Source organism: Phocoena phocoena, chromosome 7 (assembly GCF_963924675.1).
Source record: "Phocoena phocoena chromosome 7, mPhoPho1.1, whole genome shotgun sequence".
Taxonomy (NCBI): domain Eukaryota; kingdom Metazoa; phylum Chordata; class Mammalia; order Artiodactyla; family Phocoenidae; genus Phocoena; species Phocoena phocoena.
Window position 1 is genome coordinate 77,486,752 of NC_089225.1, and position 25,950 is coordinate 77,512,701.

The 25,950-nt window shown below is 39.2% G+C and overlaps 1 protein-coding gene across 2 annotated transcripts; it reads left to right on the forward strand.

Annotated features, from left to right (window-relative positions):
* Positions 1–1,513: 1,513 nt before the first annotated feature.
* Positions 1,514–18,466, forward strand: COQ10B (coenzyme Q10B). Of its 2 annotated transcripts, XM_065880590.1 has the most exons (5): positions 1,514–1,671; positions 6,655–6,804; positions 11,051–11,243; positions 15,905–16,006; positions 17,416–18,466. In XM_065880590.1, exons 1-5 carry the CDS (start codon positions 1,550–1,552, stop codon positions 17,581–17,583), a joined length of 735 nt encoding a protein of 244 aa, XP_065736662.1. In that variant the 5' UTR covers positions 1,514–1,549; the 3' UTR covers positions 17,584–18,466. The 2 variants fall into 2 exon arrangements, with proteins under 2 accessions (XP_065736662.1, XP_065736664.1); XM_065880592.1 differs by lacking the exon at positions 6,655–6,804 and having other exon boundaries at positions 1,550–1,671; positions 17,416–17,583.
* The last annotated feature ends 7,484 nt before the right edge of the window (positions 18,467–25,950 follow it).

The window sequence follows — 25,950 nt, forward strand, 5'->3', positions numbered from 1 at the left end:
CATAACTGTATTTTAAAAAAAAAAGTGCTTGACGTTCTTTGTAGCTGGTGGTTTCAACTCACTCCACAAAGCATCTAGTAAGGGATGACTGCAATGAACAAAGCAAGAGTAGAAAATAATAATCATACATACACACAGAAGCTAGAATATTTATGTAAATGTAAATCAGATCAAGTCACCTCAATGACTTCCCTTCACACATAGAGTAAAATCCAAAGTTGGTACCACGGCCTCCCAAGTACTATGAAAAAGCCCTCACTACCTCTGATCTCATTTCCTACCACTCTCTTCACTCACTGTGATCCAAAGGCCTTGCTCCTCATAAAACAAGGCAAGAATGTTTCTGTCTGGGGCCTTTGCACTTGCTGTTCCCTCCACCTGAAGATACTTTCCCCCTCAAACAGTCATATCGTTCACCTCCTCACTTCATTTAGGCCTCTGCTCATTATCACTTCCTCAGAGGCCCATCTGACCACCTTGTATAAAACAGCACCCCACCTTACCCCTCTCCATCTCCTTTCCCTGCTTTACTTTTTTCTACAGCATACGATTATCTGACATTGTATTATATTAATTGATTTCCCCCACTCTAGAATATAAGCTCTATGATAGTAAAGACTTTTGGTCACTTATCCAGCACCTAAAACAGCTAACAGTGAGTGCTCCATAAATATTTGTTGACTACATTTAAGCAGCAGAATGCAGAAAGTAGTATTGCTATTCTCACTTTACGGTTTACAGGAAACTATGACATATAAAGATTAAATAAGTACCTGGGAACAAACAAAGGGGAAAAAAATGTCAAGACTTGATGAATGATTCCTGAAATGGGTAAATCGAAGCAAAGTCTGGTTTGTATGGAGGAAGGGAAACCCAAACCATACACGGACACCAATTAAAATGTTGGCCACACAGGAAGAAGGCAAATAGAACCGAGTCTCTTCCCTAAGGCCGTGACCATATGGTGCCCTCACAACAACCTCACAGGGTAAGCACGTCAGGTAGTCATTAACAGCAAGACTGACGGCTAGACTTCGCAGCCGGCAAGCATGGCGAGTCCCGCCCAGCACTCACCGGTTTGGACAGTTACATAATCAACAGCCAGAACCTCGGGCTTCCTCCCGCCCCTGGGCTGGCATCACGGGTCAGGCCTCGCGACCGGAAGCCGCACCCAAGAGAACCGCGGCAGTTGGCGAATCCGGGGAAGAGTTCCAGCGCGGGAGGTGAGGTGAGAGGTCACGGTGGTTCTTACGTAAGGGGCCAGAGCGTGCGGCGGGAACTGGAGACCCGCCGGCGGAGAGGGGTGCGTCTAGGCGGCCCTGCGCTCCCTTTGATTGGCCGGCAGGATGACGAACGCATTTACAGTCGGCCCTGCGGTAGTGGGAGCGTGCGTCAGCTTTGCACAATCGGGGAAAGAGAAGGGGCGTGTCTGACCGCTCAGGGGGCCCGCCGATTGGCTGGATGGCGGCGGCGCCGGGTGGCCAGGGCCGCCGGAGGAGGGCGGTGCCGTGGGCCTGGTCCCGGCTTACTGGCGACCGGTTTTAGTCAGATGATAATGGCAGCTCGGACCGGTCAGAGGGCCCTAAAAAAGGTGGTCTCGCGATGCCATCCGAAGTCGGCGGCAGCGGCCGGAGCCCCGGTTCCTGCGCAGGGGCCTGCGCGGAACGTCAGGTAATGAACAACTGGGGCGCAGCGGCGAGGGTAGTTTTCAGCGCAGGCCTGCTGAGCAAGGGGACTGGGGACATTTGGGGTGAGGCAGGCGGACCGGATGCGTTTCCGCGTCTCTGGAGAGAAAGGGTCTCCTGCCTTCTCAGGGCCGCGCGTTTCCCCCCACCCCCTTGGCCGGAGGCTCGCCGGCCTGTCACGGGCTCCCCGTCTTGTGTTTGTGATTCGCTGCCCTCGCGAGAGGCGGTGAATCATCCGCTGAGCGACTTTGAAGCAGCTGATAAAGCAACTCGGCGGGGGTGCCTTTGGCTCTTCCGGCCTCCTCCCCATGGCCTACGGCTGCTGCTCTCGGAAAGTGATAACTTTGCGGCGCAGGATTTGCGGATTGATGGGCGTGTGGGAGTTTGTGGCCTGGCAGTACGGCCCCCTTTGTTCCCCCAGCGTATCCGATGGCCAGACGTGCTTTCCCAATTTCTGGTAGCGGTCTTTGCCCCCGCCCTTTGGTGCTTGCTAAACTAAACCGAAGCCGGGGACTTGGATTTTTTTCCATGCCATTGTAACTTAGAAGTCCTGTAACCTTGAACCAGAGTCTGCCTTCGATTTTCCTGGTTGGTTCTTTTTCGGTAGGTGATGGAGGTGGAGACACGAAAGATTCCATACTTCTATCACTTAGTCTCCTTTTATTAATGCCATTTTAATAAACTATGCTCGAAAATTAAAGTTAACGTTTAAAATTAATTTAGTTGTAAACTACGGGGTGGAGGGAGAAAGCACAAATCTGGTTGAGCTCCAGGACATTTAGATTCAGTGAAGAATTTTTTTAAATACCAACAACCCAACCAACTCCAAATCCTTTTAGACATTTATTGGTTGAAAAAGTTTTAAGCAGAACATACTGTATCATGCTTTAGATCTGCTTGTATTATTCTTATAAAATGCTGGCTTGCAAATAAACAAAACTAAAAATTGCTTTAGTGATCAAATTAAGGCTTAAATTCCAGGATAAAATGTTTACTGTTTATGATAATGAAGAGGGAGAGAGTTTACGAGTTCATTGCAAGGCTGAAGCATTAACATAGATTTTGGGCTTTATTGTAGTAGAGTATTTGGGATGTAGTATTGGAAGATTAGTGACCAAAAAACTGTCCTTCATCTGGTCCAGTTTTCATTTCATGGTTTAACCATATATACGATTGTATGGTTCTCGTATTGCAGTTGAAGACATATTGTTCTTGATAATATGTGAAAATAGATGGGCAGTCCAGGGCATTGTAACCATAGTATGCAGACCGATCAGAAAACGCCTGTTAAAACTTGCTTTAAACACAGGCATTTCCCTTATGATTGTACTCAGATTGTGTGTTTCTTTTTCGGGGGATAGGGGGACCGTATTACATGAACCTGGTACAAAATTCAAAACCATATACAGTGAAAAGTAAGTTTCCAAAACACCCAGTTTATCTCTTCAGAAGCAAGGGTCTTTTTTTTTTTTTTTAAATAAATGTTTATCTCAGATGCTGCTTTTTCTGGTCTGATTTATCAGAAAATTGTTCATAATTGTGCATAGCATCTGCCACGTAAGTGGCTTCCAATAATAGATAAGAAGGTATCTATACGAAAAGTAAGCGAAATAGAGAAAACTGTTAAAACAGTTAAAGACATCTAAAGAATGTCTTAGAAGGGAAATGGGTGATTAGGCATTTTGAACACCAAGCTTGGTTTTTATAATCTGTGTGGCTACCAGAGATTCTAAATTATATTTTGTGTCCTTTTTTTTTTAAGGGGGAAGCTAAATTAACTGCCTAATTATTATTATTAATTTTTAAATTTTATTTATTTTTGGCTGTGTTGCGTCTTCATTGCTGCGCGCGGGCTTTCTCTAGTTGCGGCGAGCGGGGGCTACTCATCGTTGTGGTGTGTGGGCTTCTCCTTGTGGTGGCTTCTCTTGTTGTGGAGCACGGGCTCTAGGCGTGCGGACTTCAGTAGTTGTGGCACGTGGGCTCAGTAGTTGTGGCAGTCGGGCTGTAGAGCGCAGGCTCAGTAGTTGTGGCGCACAGGCTTAGTTGCTCCACGGCATGTGGGATCATCCTGGACCAGGGCTCGAACCCGTGTCCCTTGCACTGGCAGGGGGATTATTATTATTTTTTTTTTTGCGGTACGCGGGCCTCTCACTGTTGTGGCCTCTCCCGTTGCGGAGCACAGGCTCCGGACGCGTAGGCTCAGTGGCCATGGCTCACGTGCTCAGCCATTCCGCGGCATGTGGGATCTTCCTGAACCAGGGCACGAACCCATGTCCCCTGCATCGGCAGGCGGACTCTCAGACACTGCGCCACCAGGGAAGCCCGGCAGGGGGATTCTTAATTACTGCGCCACCAGGGAAGTCCCTGCCTACCTATTTTATTTCCACTGTTTTGCTTCATTCAGCAGAATAACTGTCAGTCACTTTTATTGGCATAATTCCACTTTAAAGCAAACTTTATAGCTTTACTCAAAAAAATTACAGTAGGCTTTTAAAAATATTATCACTGCCTTTAAAATTCACATAACATCATATTTTTAAAGATCTTTAGGAACACATGACACGCTTATTCTCTCTAGGAGATGAATCTATCTTAAAAGAGACTTAAGTTCATTCATACAGTTCATATGCTTGATTCTTTTCCATAGTCATGAAGCATTTAGCTTAACTATTTTCATTGACCTTTCTTTCATTACCTTTGGAATGAGTCTACCCAATTTTTATAAACAGCTTTAATTGTTCAAAAGTTTTTTCTTGTATTTTTGGAGCCATAGTCTCAAGTATCACCTCTTCTCTTCTGGCTGAATATCGCCAATTTCTTCAATCATTCTTTAACTCGATTTTCTCTTCCAGCCAAACTGTAGGGTCTCAGTGTCCTTAAAGAAATTTTATTTATATGTAAATCATATCTTATATAAATCAAATTTCATATATGATAAATGAGATTTCACCAGGCCACTCCATTACACTTTTAAAAAGTAATATGAAGATGCAATTTAATGAAATATTGCTCTCTTACTTGGAACACTTCAAGAACATCTCATTGAGAATAAATTCCAAATTGCTTTATCCTCACCAATAATCCCCAGTATGATCCAGCTCCAACCTGTCTCTCTAACATTATTTCATGGTGCTCTCCCCCGGCTTGCTATACTGCTGTTACACTGTTAGTCTTTTTTAGTGTCTGGATGCTGCCACGCTCTTCCCCTAGTACCTGAAATGCTCTGTATCTACCTCTCCTCCCACGTACATACACACATGTATGTGTGAGAGAGATTTTATATATATGTGCACACGTATTTATTATGTACATACATATCTATTAGCATGGCTAATGACTCCTTATCCATTATTTCTCAGCTGAAATACAACCTCAGAGGACTTCCTGGACCACCCTGTCTAAAGAAGGTCCTAATTACATCTCCCCACACCCATTTCTATTTTAGTGATTTTTTTTTGAATCCCCAACTAGAATGTAATCTTCATGTTTGTTTTATTCACCATTATATCCCTAGTGCCTAGCTCAGAATAGGCGCTCAATAAGTATGTGAACTAATAATGCACGAATAGTAGTGTAAAACAGTTATGCAGTAATCTTATTAGAATAAAGGCTGAAAACATTTAGGTGAACAGAAGCATATCAGGCATCTGTATTACAAAGCACCCAAACAGTTAACATTCTAGTTACCTTGACATATGTTTTCACATATACACATGGAAATGGAGATTGGAAGGTAAAAGATAACTGAGCAGCAGGTCTGACAGGGCCACCAGATATCCAGTGGGAGAGCAAGACCTAATTTCAAATCTCATAGAGTAGATCAGAAATTAAGGAAACCCCTGTGGATCCAGCTGGGAAAACAAGCTGAGTAGATGAGTTGAAAAATGGATGATGAATATCCTAGAAAGCCTAGGGTAAGAATACGTTGTAAAACATGACTGCAGACTAAAAGCCAACTTCTGGGAGAGATACCTTTTCTGTTAGAAGCTTCTAACCATAACTGTAAGATGGTATTTTTAGTTTCTTTTTTTTAAATAAAATTTATTTATTTTATTTATTTTTGGCTGCGTTGGGTCTTAGTTGCAGCGCGTGGGCTTCCTCTAGTTGCAGCAAGAGGGGGCTACTCTTCGTTGAGGTGTGTGGACTTCTCATGGCGGTAGCTTCTCTTGTTGTGGAGCACAGGCTCTAGGCGCATGGGCTTCAGTAGTTGTGGCATGTGGGCTCAGTAGTTGTAGCTCACGGGCTCTAGAGTGCAGGCTCAGTAGTTGTGGTGCACAGACTTAGTTGCTTCACAGCATGTGGGATCTTCCCGGACCAGGGCTTAAACCCATGTCCCCTGCATTGGCAGGCAGATTCTTTTTTTATTAACATCTTTATTGGAGTATAATTGCTTTACAATGGTGTGTTAGTTTCTGCTGTATAACAGTGAATCAGCTATATGTATACATATGTCCCCATATCCCCTCCCTCTTGTATCTCCCTCCCTCCCACACTCCCTATCCCACCCTTCTAGCTGGTCACAAAGCACTGAGCTGATCTCCCTGTGCTATGCGGCTGCTTCTCACTAGCTATCTATTTTACATTTGGTACTGTATATATATGTCCGTGCCACTCTCTCACTTCGACCCAGCTTACCCTCCCCCTTCCCCCTGTCCTCAAGTCCATTCTCTACTGCGTCTTTATTCCTGTCCTGCCCCTAGGTTCTTCAGAACTTTTTTTTTTTTTTTAGATTCCATATATATGGCAGGCAGATTCTTAACCACTGCGCCACCAGGGAAGTCCCTTTTTAGTTTCTTTATGGTGCTTTAGAAGCTTTCGTGTGTGTGTGTGTTTGTGTGTGTGTATTTTTTCAGGACTATTCTAAGGTTGCACAGTCTTCTAAAGTATGATTGTTATTTTACAATCTCTATAGTTTGTGTTTTCTCTTAATTGTCAATGTTACTCAATCAGGTACTTTTTGTCTTTTTAGATATTTAGCTTCCTGTGGTATACTGATGAGCAGAACTCTTCCACTACATACCTCAGTTTTGCCTAAGGAGATATATGCAAGAACTTTCTTCAGAATTGCTGCACCATTAATAAACAAAAGAAAAGAATATTCAGAGAGGAGAATTATAGGGTTTGTATAAAATAATAGTTGTACTAAAAGAGCGTGTTCACAATTTTCTATGGAACATCATGCCTCTTTTTTTCTAGATTCTCTTCTTACAGACTAAGCTCTAATTTTCTAGCCCTTGCCGTTTTATAAATATTTGTTGAATGTAGTCATGTGGTAACTCTATAGGATAGATTTAAATCTTGACATTTAAAGGAAATAATTAGACTGTTTATGACCTGCATTTTTTGTACACTGTTCTTTTTTATAGTGGCAACATTACTGATATGTTGAGCCAGATATGTCTGTATAGCTCCCTCACATACACACATACCTAGGTAAGTACATATAAACATGCTAAGAGGCCCCTACCATCTAGAGCAGAGGTTGGCAAGCTTTTCTGTAAAGGGCCAGTTAGTAAATAGGTTTGTGGACCATACTGTCTCTGTTGCAACTACTCAACTCTGTCACTGTACCCCAAAAATAGCGATAGACAATATGTAATAAATGGGCCTGGCTGTGTTTTAATAAAATTTTATTTACAGAGCCATGCAGCAGGCCAGGTTTGGCCCCTCATCTAGGGGTACATACAGCAGAGTATAGAGAGTCTGCAGATCTGCTAAACCAGAAATCAAGCAGTCCTTCATATGGGAATTTCTCCAAGGGGGTCTTAATTCCCAACAGGCCATTAAATATTACATGAATTCTTCTAAAAGTACTTTTCATTCATTTTATTTAGTTGCTTTTTCCCTTCTAATTTTTCTGCAGTAAAGAACTTTGGGCATACTCATAACTTTTGTCGCATAATTGACCGTTATTAGTGGATAGTCACTGTATTAGTTAAGGTAATGCTAGCAACCATACAGGTAAAACCCAAAAGTTTATTTCTTTCTCATGTAAAGTTGAAGTGCGTATTCCCAATCTATGGGCAGCAATCCTCGAGCAGTGATTCAGGAAGCCAGGCTCCATCCAACTTGTGACTTTTGTAATTCCTTAGTCTTCAGAGTCTCTTAAAAAGATGCACGTGGTTCTTAATCATATTGGTCTGGAAGTGACACCCAGTGCTTACTCTCAGATATTATTCGCAAGAACTAGTCATGTTACAGCTATGTAATTGTAGCCTCCAGGTGGCCAGCAGTTATGCCACGTAAAGCAAGTGTAAATACTTGGATAGGTAGACATCTTTGCATCAGCTGGTATCTGTTGAAAAGAGACATGGCAACAAAAGGATGAGAAATCAAATAGTGAATTGGTCTGCTTTCCTTTTGAATCAGAAATATAACATCTTCCTTTTACTGTGTACTTGCCATTTGACAGGCACTGCTGGGGGCTCTATATTTATTGTTTCATTTAATTCTCACAATAGCCATGTGAACTAGGTATTATTCCCATTTTAGAGATGAGGAAACTGAAGCTCAGAGAGATTATGTTGTGTCATGACTCCTAAGCTTATTTTTCCCACCATATTTACTTATTCTTTCTTGCTTCCTTATTCTTTCTCGTGTTAAAATTCTTTTTATTACAAATTGGTCTTATCTAATGATCTCCGTCTTCCCCCATATTTGACATAAACACATAATAGCTACCATTTATTAAGTGCCTAGTAAGCATTGTGCATTATGCTAAAACTATTTCACTTAACCCTTAAAAGAACCCTGTAGGGACTTCCCTGGTGGTCCAGTGGTAAATAATCCACCTTCCAATGTAGGGGATGTGGGTTCGATCCCTGGTCAGGGAACTAAGATCCTACATGTGGCAGGGCAATTAAGCCCGCCACCACAACTACTGAGCTCGCGCGCCTCAACCACAAACTACAGAGCCCACACACTCTGGAGTCCGCGCCACAACTAGAGAAGAGAAAACCCATATGCCACAAGTAGAGAGAAACCCGCACGCCACAAGGGAGCACCACAGTGAAAGATCCTGCATGCCGCAATGAAGATTGGACAGCGAAATAAATAAATATTAAAAAAAAAAAACCACCTGTACAGGTATTTTTCAATTATGAATGAAGAAAATGAAGTTGAGAGGTTAAGCAGCCTAGCCAGGGTCACATGACTTACTATGTTTTAGAGTTGATATTTGAACACGGTACTTTCTGACTACAAAGTCCATCCCCTTGGCTGCTATGCTATACTGCTTTCTTAGTCAGTGCAGACTACTTTTATGACAATTAGCTTCCAGGCTACCAGGTTTCATACTTCATGGGACTTATTTTGGCATTTATTTCCAAATGTCTGAGAACATGGGGAGGGTAGGTTTATTTACCCCCCTCTGCTGTGGGCCTCATTTCATGATCATAAAGATTAAATATGTATAAACACTCATTCTGTCATATTCCAAAAATACCCTTTTAAACTTTAGAATGTGGTTGTTTACTATATCATTTTGAGGTGAATTATGTTTTAACAGTGTGAGTCTTTATAACCAAGAATTATATGTGTCTGGTTCTCATTCAGTTGTCTTTTACTTGTATCCACAATGTTTTTGTTGTTTGGTTTTTCATTTAAACCCTGATGGTTTTTTGTTGTATTTCTATGTATTTTGCATTTCTATGCTACTGTTTTCTACTTGTTAGTATAGGAACGATATTAATTTTTATATATTTCTCAACAGGCTACATAACTAAATTCTGAATTGATTAGCTTCTGATTTGATAGTCATATCACCTGCCAATTTATAATTTTGCCTAATTCTTTTCCACACATGTGCCTCATATTTCATGCTCTGATTTAATTATTTTGACATACTTTCAGAAAAATGTCAGATAACAATGATGATATACAGCACCTTTGTCTTATTTCTAACTCTAATAGGAATGCTTCTGGTATTTAACTATCTATGGAGGGAATCATACAATGTTTTTGTTTTGACTAATTAATATGGTTATAATAATATAATTCTTAGTATTAAACCATCCAAACATCCTTAAATGAGTTGCATTTGATTGTTGTATTTTTTAAAAAATATATTGCTCTATTATATCTGCTGATATGTAGAAGTTTTGCCACAGGTGATGAGGGTTTATAGATTTTGGTTTTTATGTGCTTTGTGAGGCTTGGGTTCGCAGATGTTATGCTGGCTCATAAAAAGAATGAGAGGTTTCCTTTTTTTGTGGTATAGAATAGATGCTTTTCTTAATTACAAAATCATCACATACTTGTATAAAAACTTAACAATTTAGAAATATGTATACTAAAAGACTTAGTCTATTTTTACTCCTACTTCTTTTTCCTGAATTAACAACTGGTAATTGTTTAATCTGTATCCTTCTAGGACTTTTTCAATGTGTTTTCATTACAGACAGTCTATTAACATAATTATTTTCAGGAAAAAAATCCCAAGTGTTTAAAATTGAGGAAATATAGTATACACTTAAAATATTTCTCAAATAGATAATAGAATCATATATATCCTGTCTGCTTTAGTGTGCCTTTTTTCACATAGCAATATATTGTAAACCTCTTTGCTCTAAAGTATATGGTTGACCCTTGAAAAGTGGGGTGTTTAGGGGGTGCAGACCCCCACACAGTAAAAAAATCTGCATATGCTATTTCTGTCTCCAAACAAGGAATTGTTAAATGACTCACCCAAAGGCAGGAAGCTGATGAAACAGTTTGGATAAAATCAAGACTCAAAAAATAAAATAAAATCAAGACTCAAACCCTAGTTTTTTTGATTCCACATATTGTGATCTCTAATTGAACACAAACTTTCCCTCACATTTAATTTAAAGATCGGCAAAATGAAAATACAGGTACTAAATTTACTGAAAAACTTCGTGTATAAGTGGACCCACACAATTCAAACCTGTGTTGCTCAAGGGTCAACTGTACCTCTGATCTTAATCCCTTTAGATAACTGATAGAGTCCCACAGTATGAGTGTACCATAATTCATCAACCATTTATTATTAAGCAATTATTAATGTTTACCAACCAAATAAACATTTAGGTTGCTTCTAGTTTTTTTCTCTCAAAGTCTCAGTTTTTAAATGCTGGTTACTAATTAAAATTTTAAAAACCATATCTGCAAGCCAGATTCAACCTGTGGTCTGCCACATTGTAAGCTCTGCTATAGACATATGTTTAGCTCCCTTTTATCCTTTTATTTTCTGTGTTTTAAAGACATTCATCCCAGAGTGTGGTTCTATGAGTGTGTGCCAAATGATTTATTGCCTCATACATAGTAAACCTTATTCATATGCAACTTAAAGTGTACATATACCATATAAATAGATGCAGTTAACACCTCTCCTTTTTTTTTTAAAGATATTCTATGCAGGAAATGTATGATGTAGTATCAGGAATGGAGGATTACAAGCATTTTGTTCCTTGGTGCAAAAAATCAGATGTAATATCAAGGAGATCTGGATACTGCAAAACACGATTAGAAATTGGGTTTCCACCTGTATTAGAGCGCTATACATCAGTGGTAACCTTGGTGAAACCACATTTGGTAAAGGTAATGGTTTTGTTTTTTGTTGTTTTTAAATATTCCTCAAATATTATGTTAAATGGTTAAAGTATAATAGCATTAAGAAGACTTCCCTAAACTAATAGGAGGAGGGAAAAAACAAACTATTATATCTCTTAAATCATGTTATTTTACACAATATTAGCATTATTCTTTCCAAATAGAAATTTAACTAGAACATGGAAATTAGAAGCTTTTTCTTTTGTCCTTCTGTTGAGGACTATTGACCCACAGGAAGGATTTGGCCGCACAAGTGAGAAATGTTTTAATACTTGCACTACTTTTTCTTAAGTTAAGGAAGGGAAAGTGGTGAGAGGATGCAGAAAGGTAGAAAAGATATAAATGTGGAGAATGTAAACATTATTGAAGTCATCCTGCCATGTACCAGGTACTGAAATGCCAAGTGTTGTTGCCTGCATATATTAAGCATCTTACTCTTCTCAGAGGAGGGTACACATTTAGAAAAGGTACCCAGACTTCAACACACAAAAAGGCAGAATTCCATAGAGTAATGCCCATTTCTTTTGAATTTCTAGATGTGATGACCAAAGACTTTCAAAGCTGAATTGTGTTTTGTGCTCACAGGATTTAGTGGTGGTATCATTTCTTGGTAATTGGCCAGAGCTAAATTCCTTCGTCACCTCTTTGTCAGGCATTGAGGAGGAGCAACTCTCATACCAGAAAGAGTATACTGTCCAGTGAAGCTAAGACCTTGGAGTCCATCCTAGTCGCAATCTCAAAACTTCAACTCCACTTAAAAGACTGTGCCCCACTGTGGGACTCTGTCGTTATTACGACTGTTTTCACCTGTTTGCCTCATAGTTTTGGAGTTTTCACCTACTATGCTACACTTAAAATAGCTAACATATTGAGCTCTTTATAGTGCTTTACTTGATTTACTCTTCACAACAGCCCTTTGAGATGCAAATTTTATTCTTCATCTTATAGTTGAGTACACTAAGGCCTAGAAGAGTTAGATGAGCTTACACAGCCAAGACTCTAGTCTGTCTGACAGCAGCAAATATCTCTGTAATCTTAAAATTGAGTCCCCTGGCCTCAGTCTCTTACCATTCAGACTCTCATAACTTAGATCTTAACATATCCTGCATCTAACTAAAAGAACTCTTAAAGTCTCATTTTCTCCTCCTGGCTTTCTTCCCTTCCCTGGCTTCCATGAATGAACCATATAGTGCTTATTCCATAGCCCTGTGCCTTTGCATATTGTTCCCTCTTTTACCTATAATGGAAATTCCTTGCCTGTTAATCTTTCAAATTCCAACCTGCTTTCTCCCTTTCCTTTCATATAGATGACTAGTTCTACCTCGGTGATTCCTCTGGGCTTTGCACGTGCTTTATTTATTTCTCTTATCACTCTGTAGTGTAATTTCTTTCTTCATTTGTATTTCTGCTTGACAAAATCGAGCTACTTGAGAGAATGGGAGATCCTCTTTTTCATCTCTGTATCCTCAGCACCAGTACTACAATGACAGGAGTCATGAGGCCTCTTTGTTTATGAAGTTCTCACTACTGTGTTCTTGGGTTATTGTAGATCCACAGATGTTCATAATAATTTCAGTAACTTTTAACATTGCCTAGGAGGAAGGAAACTATTTTTTTTAATTATAATAATATGTATTAGATAGTCATTGCTATCTCAATTGTATGAGGCTTAGGGAAATTAAGAGCCCTACACAAATTCATACTGTGTGTGTCTGATTCCAAAACTATTTTTCCATTAAAATAAGCTGTCTCACTTAGTGTGCTAGTTTATTGTTTAAAGACATATTTGAGAATAACACACAACTCTCTATGTTCAGCTTTCAATTTTCCCTGGGTTCAGGTTCTGGATTTTAATACCTGATACACATATGTGACATATAATAAAAATTATTATAACTGAGGAAGCAGCAGAAGCCATGTGACATTTTCTGTGAATTATTAGCTGCCCCAAATGTGCCTGTGACTTAACATGTCAGTGATTCTAGTCTACCTGAATCTGTAATGGCCAGAAACCTTCCTACTGTGTTCAGTATCTCTGTTAGGAATGAGATCTTTGGCAGTATTGTCCCTATCAAAACGTACCAATAGTCTGGGAGGATCCCACATGCCGCGGAGCAACTAGGCCCGTTAGCCACAACTGCTGAGCCTGCGCATCTGGAGCCTGTGCTCCGCAACGTGAGAGGCCCGCGCACCGCGATGAAGAGTGGCCCCCGCTTGCCACAACTAGAGAAAGCCCTCACTCAGAAACGAAGACCCAACACAGCAAAAATAAATTAATTAATTAATAAACTCCTATCCCCAACATCAAAAAAAACCAGTAAAAATCCATGGGTCCGTGAGCTGGATTATTGATATGAGTATAGCACTGCCACATTTTGTGAAAAAGTGGTCAGAGGAAGGTGCTATATTATAGTGATTATTCCCAACAGCTGTTTCTCCTTCACTATTAAATTTCCTATAAGCTGCTTATGTGGTTGTAAAGAAAGGTGGAATGCATTATCTTAAAGTTGGGTAATTTAAAAAGTTTTAAAAAATTAAAAATAAAAGTAAATAAACAGGGGCTTCCCTGGTGGTCCAATGGTTAAGACTCCAGGCTTCCACCGCAGGGGGCATGGGTTTGATCCCTGGTTGGGGAACTAAGATCTCACAAGCTGTGAGGCATGGCCAAAAACAAAAAAAGTAAATAAACGAAGTTGGATAACTGAAACAATACGGTTTTATTATAGACTTTTGATGGTTTTAAAAATTGGATGGCCATTATTGAACTATATATAAAGCCAAACTCTTTCTCCCCAGTGACTTAGCATATCAGCTATTAAAGTAGTATTTTAATGACTTATTTTATCGTGTCTAAATAAGTTTTAAAATATTCACTGGTTTCCATATTAAAAATTAAAATAATATGTTCTTTTTATAAATGTGTAAATAGAGCATATCTTTTTAAACGCATTTTAGTATGGATGCAGTTTATAATGATTCTACCGTGTTACCATCTGATAATTAATTCAAAAGGGTTTAGATGAAGAGGAAGTGAGGAATAAACTGCAAATGGATTTTTAGCTCTTTAGCCCCCAGTTTGAACCATCTTTAGAGACATCCAGATATAGTCAGAGAAATAATCCTATATTCTGTGTTTAGGTAGGCTATAGCTATGGGAGAAAAAATGACTGTTTACTTGGGGGAAACAGAGTTTACCTACGCAGGTCCTTATTTTGCAATATATTTTGTAGTGTGTAGCCTCAGGAGAGGGACAGTCTAAATTCTTGAGGGGGATAACTTATCCAAAAGAAAGGGGGTAGAGGGGCTTGATCATTTATCGGCCCCAGGATTTGCCAGAATTGCTGAAAACTTAAGGCTTAATTGAGGAGGGGAGTGTAGACTGAAACAAGAATTTTAAAAAACAGCCTGCTTCTGAGGGAAGGTGATAGATATTCTTGAGGTCAATTGTCTACTAGTATAATAAGGCCCAGATGGCATCTTAGGATAGTAAATAAAGAAACTGAACTTCTTTAAAGTTTTTTTGTTTGTTTGTTTTGCGGTATGCGGGCCTCTCACTGTGTGGCCTCTCCCATTGCGGAGCACAGGCTCCGGACGTGCAGGCTCAGCGGCCATGGCTCACGGGCCCAACCGCTCCGCAGCGTGTGGGATCTTCCCAGACCGGGGCACGAACCCGTGTCCCCTGCATCGGCAGGCGGACTCTCAACCACTGCGCCACCAGGGAAGCCCTGAAACTGAACTTCATTCAAGGTCATAACATGTTCTAACAATGGACTAGTAACTATGGTTCTGGCCACCGTTTTTCACACTGCAGGAGGCAACTCTTTAATGGGTCTCAACCAACATTTTTTAATGATATAGAATGGGAAATGTCAGGATGCACTGCACATAGTATGACTGTGTATTATGTTTCAGTGTGTACACACACATGTAAAATAAACATGAGCACAGAAGAGAGGTCAGAAAGCAGTGGGTCAGGGACAAGGGTCAGGGCCACACTTTCAGGAAAACTGGAACCATAGAGGCCTCTAGAAATAAAGAATAATGAGTTAGGGAAAGACTGAATGTGATTGATGGAAAATCTTTGAGTTGCAAAGAAGAATTATAGAATTGTTCTAGGGATCTGTGCCAAATGCCTTACAAATGTTAAATTTAGCCATCTCGTACTGATGGTATAAGACAGGCATTATACTCATTTTACAGATTAAGGAAATACAGTACAGGGAATTAACTTGTTCAGGATCACTTATAAGTGGCAGAGCTGGAAATAAACTTCCAGGTAGTCACTCCCTGTTTTGTTGTGCGAGGAGAACTCTAAGTAGCACAGTGGGTGACAGCAGTGGAAGAGAACAAGTGGCAATCTTGGGGATCCCAGGAGAAAGGAAAATGGCTTATATAGGCCAGAGATCACTTCCTAGTACCAAGCTAACAATGAGATGTACCAAGTGGCAATCTTGGGGATCCCAGGAGAAAGGAAAATGGCTTATATTGGCCAGAGATCACTTCCTAGTACCAAGCTAACAATGAGACCACACCTGTGGTCTGACCTATAAAAATATTTACTTCTCAAAGAAATCATCTTCAGTTGTAGATTCTGGACACAATCCAAATGGTATTTTAACTGTGGTTTTATTTTTTTCATTTTGTTCTAGGCATCCTGTACTGATGGGAAGCTCTTCAATCATTTGGAGACTGTATGGCGTTTTAGCCCAGGTCTTCCTGGCTACCCAAGAACTTGTACTTTGGATTTTTCAGTAAGTCTCTCATAAAGCCCTCTATTTGTTCCAAACATCAGGTGAAGTTGGTAAAGAAGGAGTAATCCATTTTTATTAGAACCCAGATGTCATAATTAATAACCTACGTGCATAGCAATTACTGAAAGACATTTTTTAAAAAATCTCAAATTCCTGAGTATTGAATACCTTTTTCTGCACTTTTTTTTTTTTTTTGCACTAATTTTATAAGAAAAAATGCTAGGGGAATTCCCTAGCAGTCCAGTAGTTAGGACTCTGTGCTTCCACTGCAGGGAACATAGGCTCGATCCCTGGTTGGGGAACTGAGATCCTTCATGCTGTGCGACGTGGCCAAAAAAAAGAAAAGAATGCTAATGACCCTTTCTCTTTTTCTATTTCATTCCTTGAAACCTTGAATAGTCATCCCTTCTCTATTTTCTAATTTTTACAAGTCCATAGATTATAAGACACACGCAACTAAGGGTTCACGTGCCACAACTAACGAGCCTGCAAGCCTCAGCTAACACCCAGCACAACCAACCAACCAAATAAATATTTTAAGAAGAAATGGTTATAATTTTGAGTAAATTACTGTATGCTATTCTCAGCTCTTAAGTTGCTTTCATTGCAAAATTGAAAATGCGACAGTTGGGGAAATTTGAATGAAACCTCTCTAGATTAGATAATAGCATTATTATCTAGTAATATTAACTCCCTCTGTTAATTTCTTGGTTTTAATTGTACTGTGATTATATAAGACATTGAAATAGGGGAATCTGGGTGATGGGTGTATGAGAAATCTTAGTACTGTTTTTGCAACTTTTTTATAAATCAAATTATTTTAAAATTAAAACATTCAGAAGTTAATGGATATTTAAGGTCCTTAAGATATTATTTCTTAAACTGGGTTGCCTTGAATTCTGTCTTGAGGGGATATAAAGTTAGTTCTAAATCATTGTCTACTTTAAGATTGAACCACCTTCACCATCTATTTTGTGGGTTAATCTCATCTTTCTGCTACTACTTCTCATGGGAATACCATATCAGAAGGATCACTTCCCTTATTTACTTTTGGGAAGTAAGGTAGCTCGAAAAGGGGCATATTAATAAGAAGGCAAAGTGATAAACATGGTATTTAGCAAAGCTTTTTTCCAGGTTTCTTTAACTTAATAAAAGCAGACTCTTTGCCCCAAAATGAGATTCATTGGCCTTGTTTACTTAAGCTTATTGTTTAGCCGTTGTTGTGCTTACTGCAGTAAACAAATCTCCCTCTTCTGAGGGATGTTAAAATCTCATCTAGATAGACCCATAGAGCTCTGCCTTAGGTACTGGGCCAAGTAACACATTTCACAGTGTGAACACCATTACCCTAAGTGGAGACTGAGTAAAAGAAAGATCTTTCTAAAATAATTATTAACATTTTCCTACAGATTTCTTTTGAATTTCGCTCACTTCTACACTCTCAGCTTGCCACATTGTTTTTCGATGAAGTTGTAAAGCAGATGGTAGCTGCCTTTGAAAGAAGAGCATGTAAGCTGTATGGTCCAGAAACAAATATACCTCGGGAATTAATGCTTCATGAAGTTCATCACACGTAAAGAGAAAAAGGAAATGGTCACCTACTTGTAACTAGTTTATTCACTTTTAGGAAGTACTTTCATCATTTGCTTTCAGAAGTCAGAAAGCAGTTGTCAAACCGGCTTTGATTATAAACCCGTACCACTGAAAATTTGCACTTGGAATATGGAACCACGTGTACATAGAATTCAATCAAGTGTAATTCAGAGTAATATGTATATTAGCATATTTACAATAATGGGATGTCATCACTATTGCTAGAATACTGACATCACTCTTCTGAACAGAAATTGAAACTGTAAATTTAAACCTTTTAGTTATCACCTCACCTGAAAGAGGTTGGTTAAGATACTCATGCAGTGTGTATTATATTAACCATATCACTTTTAAGTTATTAAATTCAGACTATTTATAACTTATTGTCTTAGGGTCTGCCTCATGGCTTAGAATATTTGAGTAATCATCAGATGTTTAAAGTAAAAACTTTGACTTAAAAATACTGTTAATGAAGGTTCCCTGGCACTTTTCTTATTTTTAAATTGTTCTTGTGGGTAGTAGTAGATAATTCGCTGTTATACTGAGGTTAGCTTCCAGATAGTGATTTTTTTTTTTTTTGGTGAGTGGTCCAGAGTTTTAAGCTACTTTTCTCATAGTTTGCAGCCCTCTCCCCGGTACTTCGACTGCTCTTTCAAAAATGCTGTTTGCGTGTCAAATTTTGTCTACAGCAGTGGGCAGTAGATGAAGATAAGTTGGTTGAGATGTCTCCAGCACCATGCATCCTTATTTTCTATTTATTGTGTGTACTCACTTTCAGTAATGCATTTCAAACTGATATTTTTGTAAACAAATCAATGTAAGGACTGAAGTGGTAACTTAATAAAGTTAATTTGTTTATTTCTTGTACAGTTATTTTGGTTATTGAAATGTCTTAAAATACTTTCACAGAAAAAAATCTGGGCAAAATTCAGTCTTCCTTTAATCAATATTGATTCCCTTCCCTTCCTTCATTCCATACCCAACAACCCTCTGGCATTAATTACCCTTCCCTTGTTTCCTCAGATCAGCAAGGGAACTTACTAGTTCGTTCCCTACACGAATGCGTGTTTGCATCAATTTGTTCAGTAAATCTGTTGTGAGTAGCTGCTCTCTGCCACATGGTGGGTATACAGTGGTGAAGGATTCTTACAGTCTACTCACATGGAGCTTGATTATGCCTTCACACAGGTAAAGTATTTTTCCACGTATAAATGAGGTATCTTTCCAGAGCATAAGTAGTTTGTATATAATTATGTACCTTTGGGGACTTCCCTGGCGGTCCAGTGGTTGAGACTCCGCGCTTCCACTGCAAGGGGGCGTGGGTTTGGTCCCCGGTCAGGGAATTAAGATCCCGTGTGCTGAGCGGCACAGCCAAAAAAAGAAAAAAAAAATTATGCACCTTTTAAAAAACAAAGTTTTTTTTTAAGTGGCAAAGATAAGACCCCAGATATTTTCTCTTTTTCCCTGTACAGTATTACTACACTTTTAATGGAAATAAGAATTTGTACTTTACCACTATTCTTAAAGTGCCATAAGTAGACTTAAGTTTAGAATCTAACTTAGTGCTTGGGTGTAACTGGACTGGTATTATGATAGTATGTACATGGTATTTTGGTTAGGGAACCCAGGAATGCCCAAATATTGCCTTGACCTAGCCATCCCTTTGACCCATGAGGTTCCCCAAGTATTGTCAGAACACAAGTCTTGGTAAGTGATAGAGACAAACCCATGCATTCTGGCTCAAATATGTATGCTCTTGTGTTTGCTCTGAAGTCTGTGACCTGTGGACTTAAAATTTGGCATCTGTGCTTTCCATATCTTAAGAGGGAAAACACCACCACCTTTATAAACCTCTTGAATTGGCATCTGGTCAGTGAAATCTGAGGGGAAGACTGATGGGATAGGACTTGATAGATAAGATTTTTATCTCTGTGGAAAGAAACTTGGAAGAGAAACTTCTCTTCCTTGGTTTTTGCCTGGTTGCGTGAGGATGTGAAGTTTGCAGCTACATCTGCCATCTTTTCACAAAAAGGGAAGAGGCAATGATTCCAGAAAAGCCAATTCAGAACCCTAACATCAAGGGTTGAATGAACCAACCTTGTAGTGGGCACTTCTAACCAGAAGTGAGATAACAGACCTCGAGTGTCTAAGTCACTTAGAGTTAGGTATTCAGTTACTTGCAGCCGCCCTTTCATCCTGCTCCAATCTGAACTGGTTGCTCTCCACGCTGTTGCTTTTGTGCAAGTGTAATTCCCTAATCATCCTAGGATTTCCCTTCACCTCTCTCTTCTTGGGGTTCCTATTTCCTGGATCTTTGGCTTCCTTTTTACTTTTTAACTCTCAAAATGCTGAGGAAATCCTCTAGTGGCTTCCTAAGAAAGGGCGAATGGGAGCTAAATTTTTAGAATCCCTGAGTATCTGAAGATGTCATTGTTTTTTTTTTTTTTTTTTCATTGTTTTATATTCACACTTGATTGAGTATAGAACGCCACATTAAAAATAATCCCTCCCATCCCCCATAATTTGAAAATCTGACTTCATTGTATTCTGGCATCTGGTGCTGCTCTTGAGAAGTCTGATGCCATTCTTATAACCAGTACTTCGTTTTAGCATCCTTTTTTTGGTCTCTAGAAGCTTTTAAAATCTACTCTTTAACTTGGGTAGTCTGGAAATGCATGCTATCAGTCGTGTTGCCCTGTCTTTTATTAATTGTGCAGGGCAACTTACAGATCCTTTCAGTCACAGGCTCATTTCTTTGAGTCCTGGGGAATTTCCTTCAATTATTTGTTTGATAATTTCCTCCTATCCATATTCTCTGGTTCTTTAATTCAGGAATTCCTGAGTATTTAGACATTTTATTTCTTGTATTAAATCTGTATCTTCTTTCCTCCTATTTTCCATCTGTTTTTCTTCTGCCTTTTAGATTTCTTCAATTCTGTCTTTCAGACCTTTCAGTTAATTTTATATTTGCCATAGTTTTAATTTCCAAGATTTTTTTGGTTTGTTTTCTAATTGTTCCTTTATTTCATAGCTTTCTTCTTTTAAGGAAACAAGCTCTCATCTTTCTTAAGATACTAAGTTTCCCTTAGGCCCCTTCTGGGTTTTGCTATTCTCACATTGAAGGCTTCCTCAACTGTCTAATGGTTCTTGTTTGTCCATTAATATTTGAAGGCAAGTTACTATACGGTTTACTGGAATTAAGAGGGGGCATATTGACTGGTGAGTTTCACTGTGAGGTGACCGGGTGAGCCAGCCTTTTCACTGGCAGACTCCCCAGATGGCAGAATCTAGAGGTCTTTTTTCACAGTTTTCCTACATAAGGATTCTATCTCTTGCCCTAGAGAAATATGGGGCTGGGAATAGGAAGAGGGACAGATGGAGTAGAAATAATGCCTGGCTGTTGGCATTCTGAAAGTTTAGTAAGGGACTGAGGGTCTCACAGTTTGGAATGTAGGCTTTCCCTTAATCTTTTAGGTCCCTCTCTTACCCCAGCTCTCTGCTCTTTCTGGTGTCCCAGGCTGAGGTTCATTCCTATTCAATTTCCACAGAGAATTAACTGTAGGCAATAGTTACCTGGTGGTGTGGGAAACGGGAGGAGACCTAGGAGTCCAATATCTCAGTAATCCTTCAGCTAATTTCACCCTCTTTTCCACTCCCACACTTGGCCTTACCTGATTCCCGAGACTCCCAGTATCCAATGAGTCCAAATGCTAAATCTCTGGGGAAGTTCTGTGGTACTAAGTACCTTGTTTCTTGTATTCCTTCTTCAGGTTCTTAGGTTATAATTATATCAACTCTAAGTCACATCACTTTTCCATCAACTTTCTAACTTCCTATAGATCCACTGATATCCCTCATCTACTCCTTCCCCTCAGTTGCCCTGGAATTCCTTATGTGTTGGTAAGGACCATTCTTTGAGTTTGTTGTTTTTTTAAATGTCAGAGGGGCTTTGCAGCAAGGGGTAAAATACTTTTATTTGTACCTTGTTTAATGTCTAATTTATTAATCTATGAATTTATTAATGAAATTTCTTTTAAAATTAAACAGCATTTCTCTAGATATTCACATACTGCTTACATAACTGATCAATCTGAGTGTATGAAATTAAAATAAATTTCCCTGAACATTTAATTATAGATTCAAAGACTTCTAATTAATTAAAATTGCATTTAATTAAAATTGCAAATTCAATATATCAGATTCTCTTGAATGTCTTAAACATGTTGAGACAGAAAACCCCACAGTTATAATGATATAGTAATAATATTTACACATAAATGATATAAGTGTTACTATTTCAGCTTCTTATATTTATTATTTCTATTTCTCCTGAGGTTGCCTGTTTGAGTTTTTTATATCCTTCTGGACATTCAGTATATTAGACTCAAGAAGACACCATCTTAGACCAGCTGAGGTTGCAGGATGTTGGTAACTGACTGTTAGATTCTTGGTGGGGATGTGTAACCTGGCAGCACAGGCCAATGTGATTCTGAGCCTTGAATCTTAGGGTGAGTCCCTTCTTTTTTTGTTTGTTTTTTGGCTGTGCCACGTGGCTTGTGGGATCTTAGCTCCCCAACCAGGGATGGAACCCTGGCCCTCGGCAGTGAAAGCAAGGTGTCCTAACCACTGGACCACCAGGGAATTCTGTTTGTTTTTTTTTTAATTGAAGTATAGTTGATTTACAATGCTGTGTTAATTACTGCTGTACAGCAAAAGTGATTCAGTTATATATATATATATATATACATATATACATACACATTCTTTTTTTAATGTTCTTTTACATTATGGTGTAATCATAAGATATTGAATATAGTTCTGTGTGCTATACAATAGGACCTTGTTGTTTATCCTTCTTTTTGTATCAAAACTTGTTACATCATGAGGTTCTTACATCCTTTGTGTTTCAGAGACTTTAATGCTTAGAAACTTGGTATCTTTCCTGGAAATGAAGTACTCTTCAAGTTTTGTGTGGTTGTCAGTACCTAACTTGTGTTGTGATATTTTGACCCGATTTGTCAGTATAAATAGAAAATGTTTCATGAATGTATCAACATTCATGAGGTTCTTGAGTTCAGCTCCAATGTTTCATTCTTTGGGAGGTTAACTTCAAATTTTAAATTCTGGGGAATTTGGAAAATTTATTATCTTAAAACCCATTTTTGGATGTTCTTTCATTTGATTATTCATGACCAGTGCTAGTTGGTTACTGGACTCCCCTTCTACTGATTATGATATGAGACTACCAATACCGCTCGTTCTTCCTACCCTTGGTTCAGTTCCTACTTTCTTTCTTTGGTTCTCTCACTATTATTTTACTCCTTCCTGTCTTTACTTGTATAGAAACACGAATATAATCTATACTTTATAAGCAGGTACATACTTATATATTCTGGCTTCGTAACATCAGTAGGGCATTAAACATACAATATTCACTAGTTTATATTGGAAGTATCTTTTTCTAGTCTTCACATTCACTTCCTTCTTTTGAATATCATCATGAACTCCTGGCTTTGTTCTAATTCACTATCATTATTTGTTATTACTGACACTCAAAATGTCCTAACTTGGCCAGTGGAAACCCTTTGGGTTAGTTTAAAAACAAAAAAAAACTGCCCTGGATATTTTTGAAAGTATTCTTGCTGTCAGGCAGCGACAGGGTGTTCCAGATTCATCCTGATTTTTTTTCTGTCCCAAGGCATGGACTCCACTGCTATTCAAAGAATCCTATTCCCGTTTGGTGGAAACCAGTATTAGAGACAAAAATCAGGTGCTACGGATGTGCCCAGGAATTGGTGATGGGCACCAATGCTGTCAATGATATCGTTAGGCCATTTTTTGGTGAAAAAGATAGAGATCTTTTTTCTTTGGCTGCGTGTTGCGGCTTGCAGGATCTTAGTTCCCCGACCAGGAATTGAACCAGGCCCCTGCAGTGAAAGCGCTGAGTCCTAACCACTGGACCACCAGGGAATTCCTCAAAGATAGAGATCTTTGAAGGCTACTAAATTCACCATGATTATCTTCAATTCGGTAGTTACCATACTCCATTTTTCTTAAAATTTTTGGTTTCATCAACCACTTACTCCAATATAGACAGTCCCTTATATTTAACCCAGTTCGAGAATCATGAGTTCAGAGATGCTCTTGTTTGCAAGGACCGGAGAGATACCTCTAGTCATGTACCCCAAGACGTGTTTTAGGTTTGAGATTCTCTTAACACTTAAGCCTACCTGGAACTGCCCAGATTGCAGTCGAAAAAATCTATTTTCTCAACTCTTTTCCTGAAATAGCAGGATCTGACTTCATAGTGGCATTCCTTTTTCCTTGATTACTCCTTTATCCATTTTTAAAGCAGATCCGGCTGTCTTTATAAAAGTTAACCTCCGTGGTCAGGGCTAAATATTGGGTGTGTTTGTGTCCCCTTCATGCCCCTTTTCTCTCTCAGGCTCATAGATTTGTAACACACTCCTGCAAAAGTTTTGCCTTGAAAAGACTGTGCTGTTCAAATAAATACTTCTTGCTTTCACAGCAAGGCAATTGGGGCCTGGACATTATATTGTTATTTTGTGTGGTTTCCCAAGGGATTTCCATGAGTGCACGTTTCCTGAGATCTACCATTCCTGCTTCCTCACCTAGTCACTAGCATCTTTAGTCTTGACCAAATTGTATTTGAAGGAACCATCTTGATCCTTGATACTCTTGCTCCTCTCTATCATCTCTCCAAAACTGCCATCACCTTGTGCAGTTATTCTAGTCAAAGGGAAAAGGGAATTGCCCCATTTATCTGTATTGATTTCTCTGGCTGCAGCTTTCGGGTTTTTTAAAATTGTCTAGATCCTGGCTTAGGGGTTCATTCCAGGCTTGTTCTTTGGTTTAAGCTCTTCAATTAAACCCTGGTTCAAATCTGGGGTCTACCACTTAATAGCTCTGAGACTTTGTGTCAATTACTTAACCATTCAGAGCCTCAGTTTACTAACTGTAGCATAGGCTTGATAAGTAATTCCTAATCCAAGTTTGTTCTAAGGGTTAAAATAATCCAAGGACTTAGCCCAGGGCCTAGCACATAACACCTAGTAAATTTTCCTCTCCTGTTGATCTCTTTAGGCTCTAGTCATTCTCTCTGATCAAACAGCAACCAGGAAAAAAAAAAAGCACCTAGAAATCTTTCAAGTCCCAGTGTTTCTCATTTCTTACACCTATTCTTCTACTCACTTCGTTTGGCTTTTAAAATACAAACTATATAAAACCATTCCCCATGGTTTCTCTTTTCCTCCAACCCTTGATACCACTAGCTAGGTTGCCTTTTGCCACTTGAATAACCGTAAGTACAGTCTAGACAAGTTTTGTTTAAAATGCCTTTTATTCGTTCAGTCAGTCCCCTCTCATCTCTTGTCATTTTTTCTAACCCAACCAAGTTAACAAAGCGAAGATATTTCTAGGTACAGGATTTCAAGTGATTCTGACTTTTGATCTGTCATGGACTTTATTTTTCCTTCTATTCCTGTCCAGACTATTCATACTAGATAAGGAAAGTAGAAACATTTGCCTCAGTTTCTACCTTATACCAGACCTCTTAGCAGCAACCCCAGGGCCAAACTGAGCAACAGACTGGAGTTCCTTACCACCGAGCAGATCAATTCTATAGCTCCAAGATAAGACTACATTCTTGACACAGGTTAAAGTAAAAAAACTATGTTCTTGTTGCATAAGATCTTGTGCTTTAAATTAGGAAGCAACGTTCTTTCTATCTTGCAAATCAGTATCTGTCCCCAACACACACACACACACACATGGATGCACACACAGCTGTTTTAAAAGCCATACTTCTAGACTGTTTCATCTAATAAAGACCAAGTGCATTGAGACTGAAACCCATTTCAAGTTCTTATAAAGGTGATCACACTGGGCTGTGCATTATCAAGTTGTGGATGCCCTTCCCTGCTATTCATTATGCTTGAATGGCACACCTCTCCTTTCCACTGAAGTGCACTCACACTGTAAAGCCTGCCCTCCTCACTTGTGGGTACCTAGCAGGGAACCCACTGCTTATCTGTGATGCTGAGACTCTGGAACAGTAACCATAACCCTTCAAAGAAACAAGCTGCCCTTTTCTTTATGGCCAAACCTCAACACATACAACATTCAGAGTTGTCACCTTTCAAAATTTCCCCCATTACCAATGTAATAATATAATCCAGTCTGCAGCAAAGATAAACAGAGAAACATAAGGAAACTATAGGGAGAATAACATTTTAACACTTGGGTCAAACCTTACCTTACCCTTCCCTCTTCAACTGGCTTTCTTTCATTCCTCATATCCTCTAGATCATAGAAAGGCTAACACAATTAAC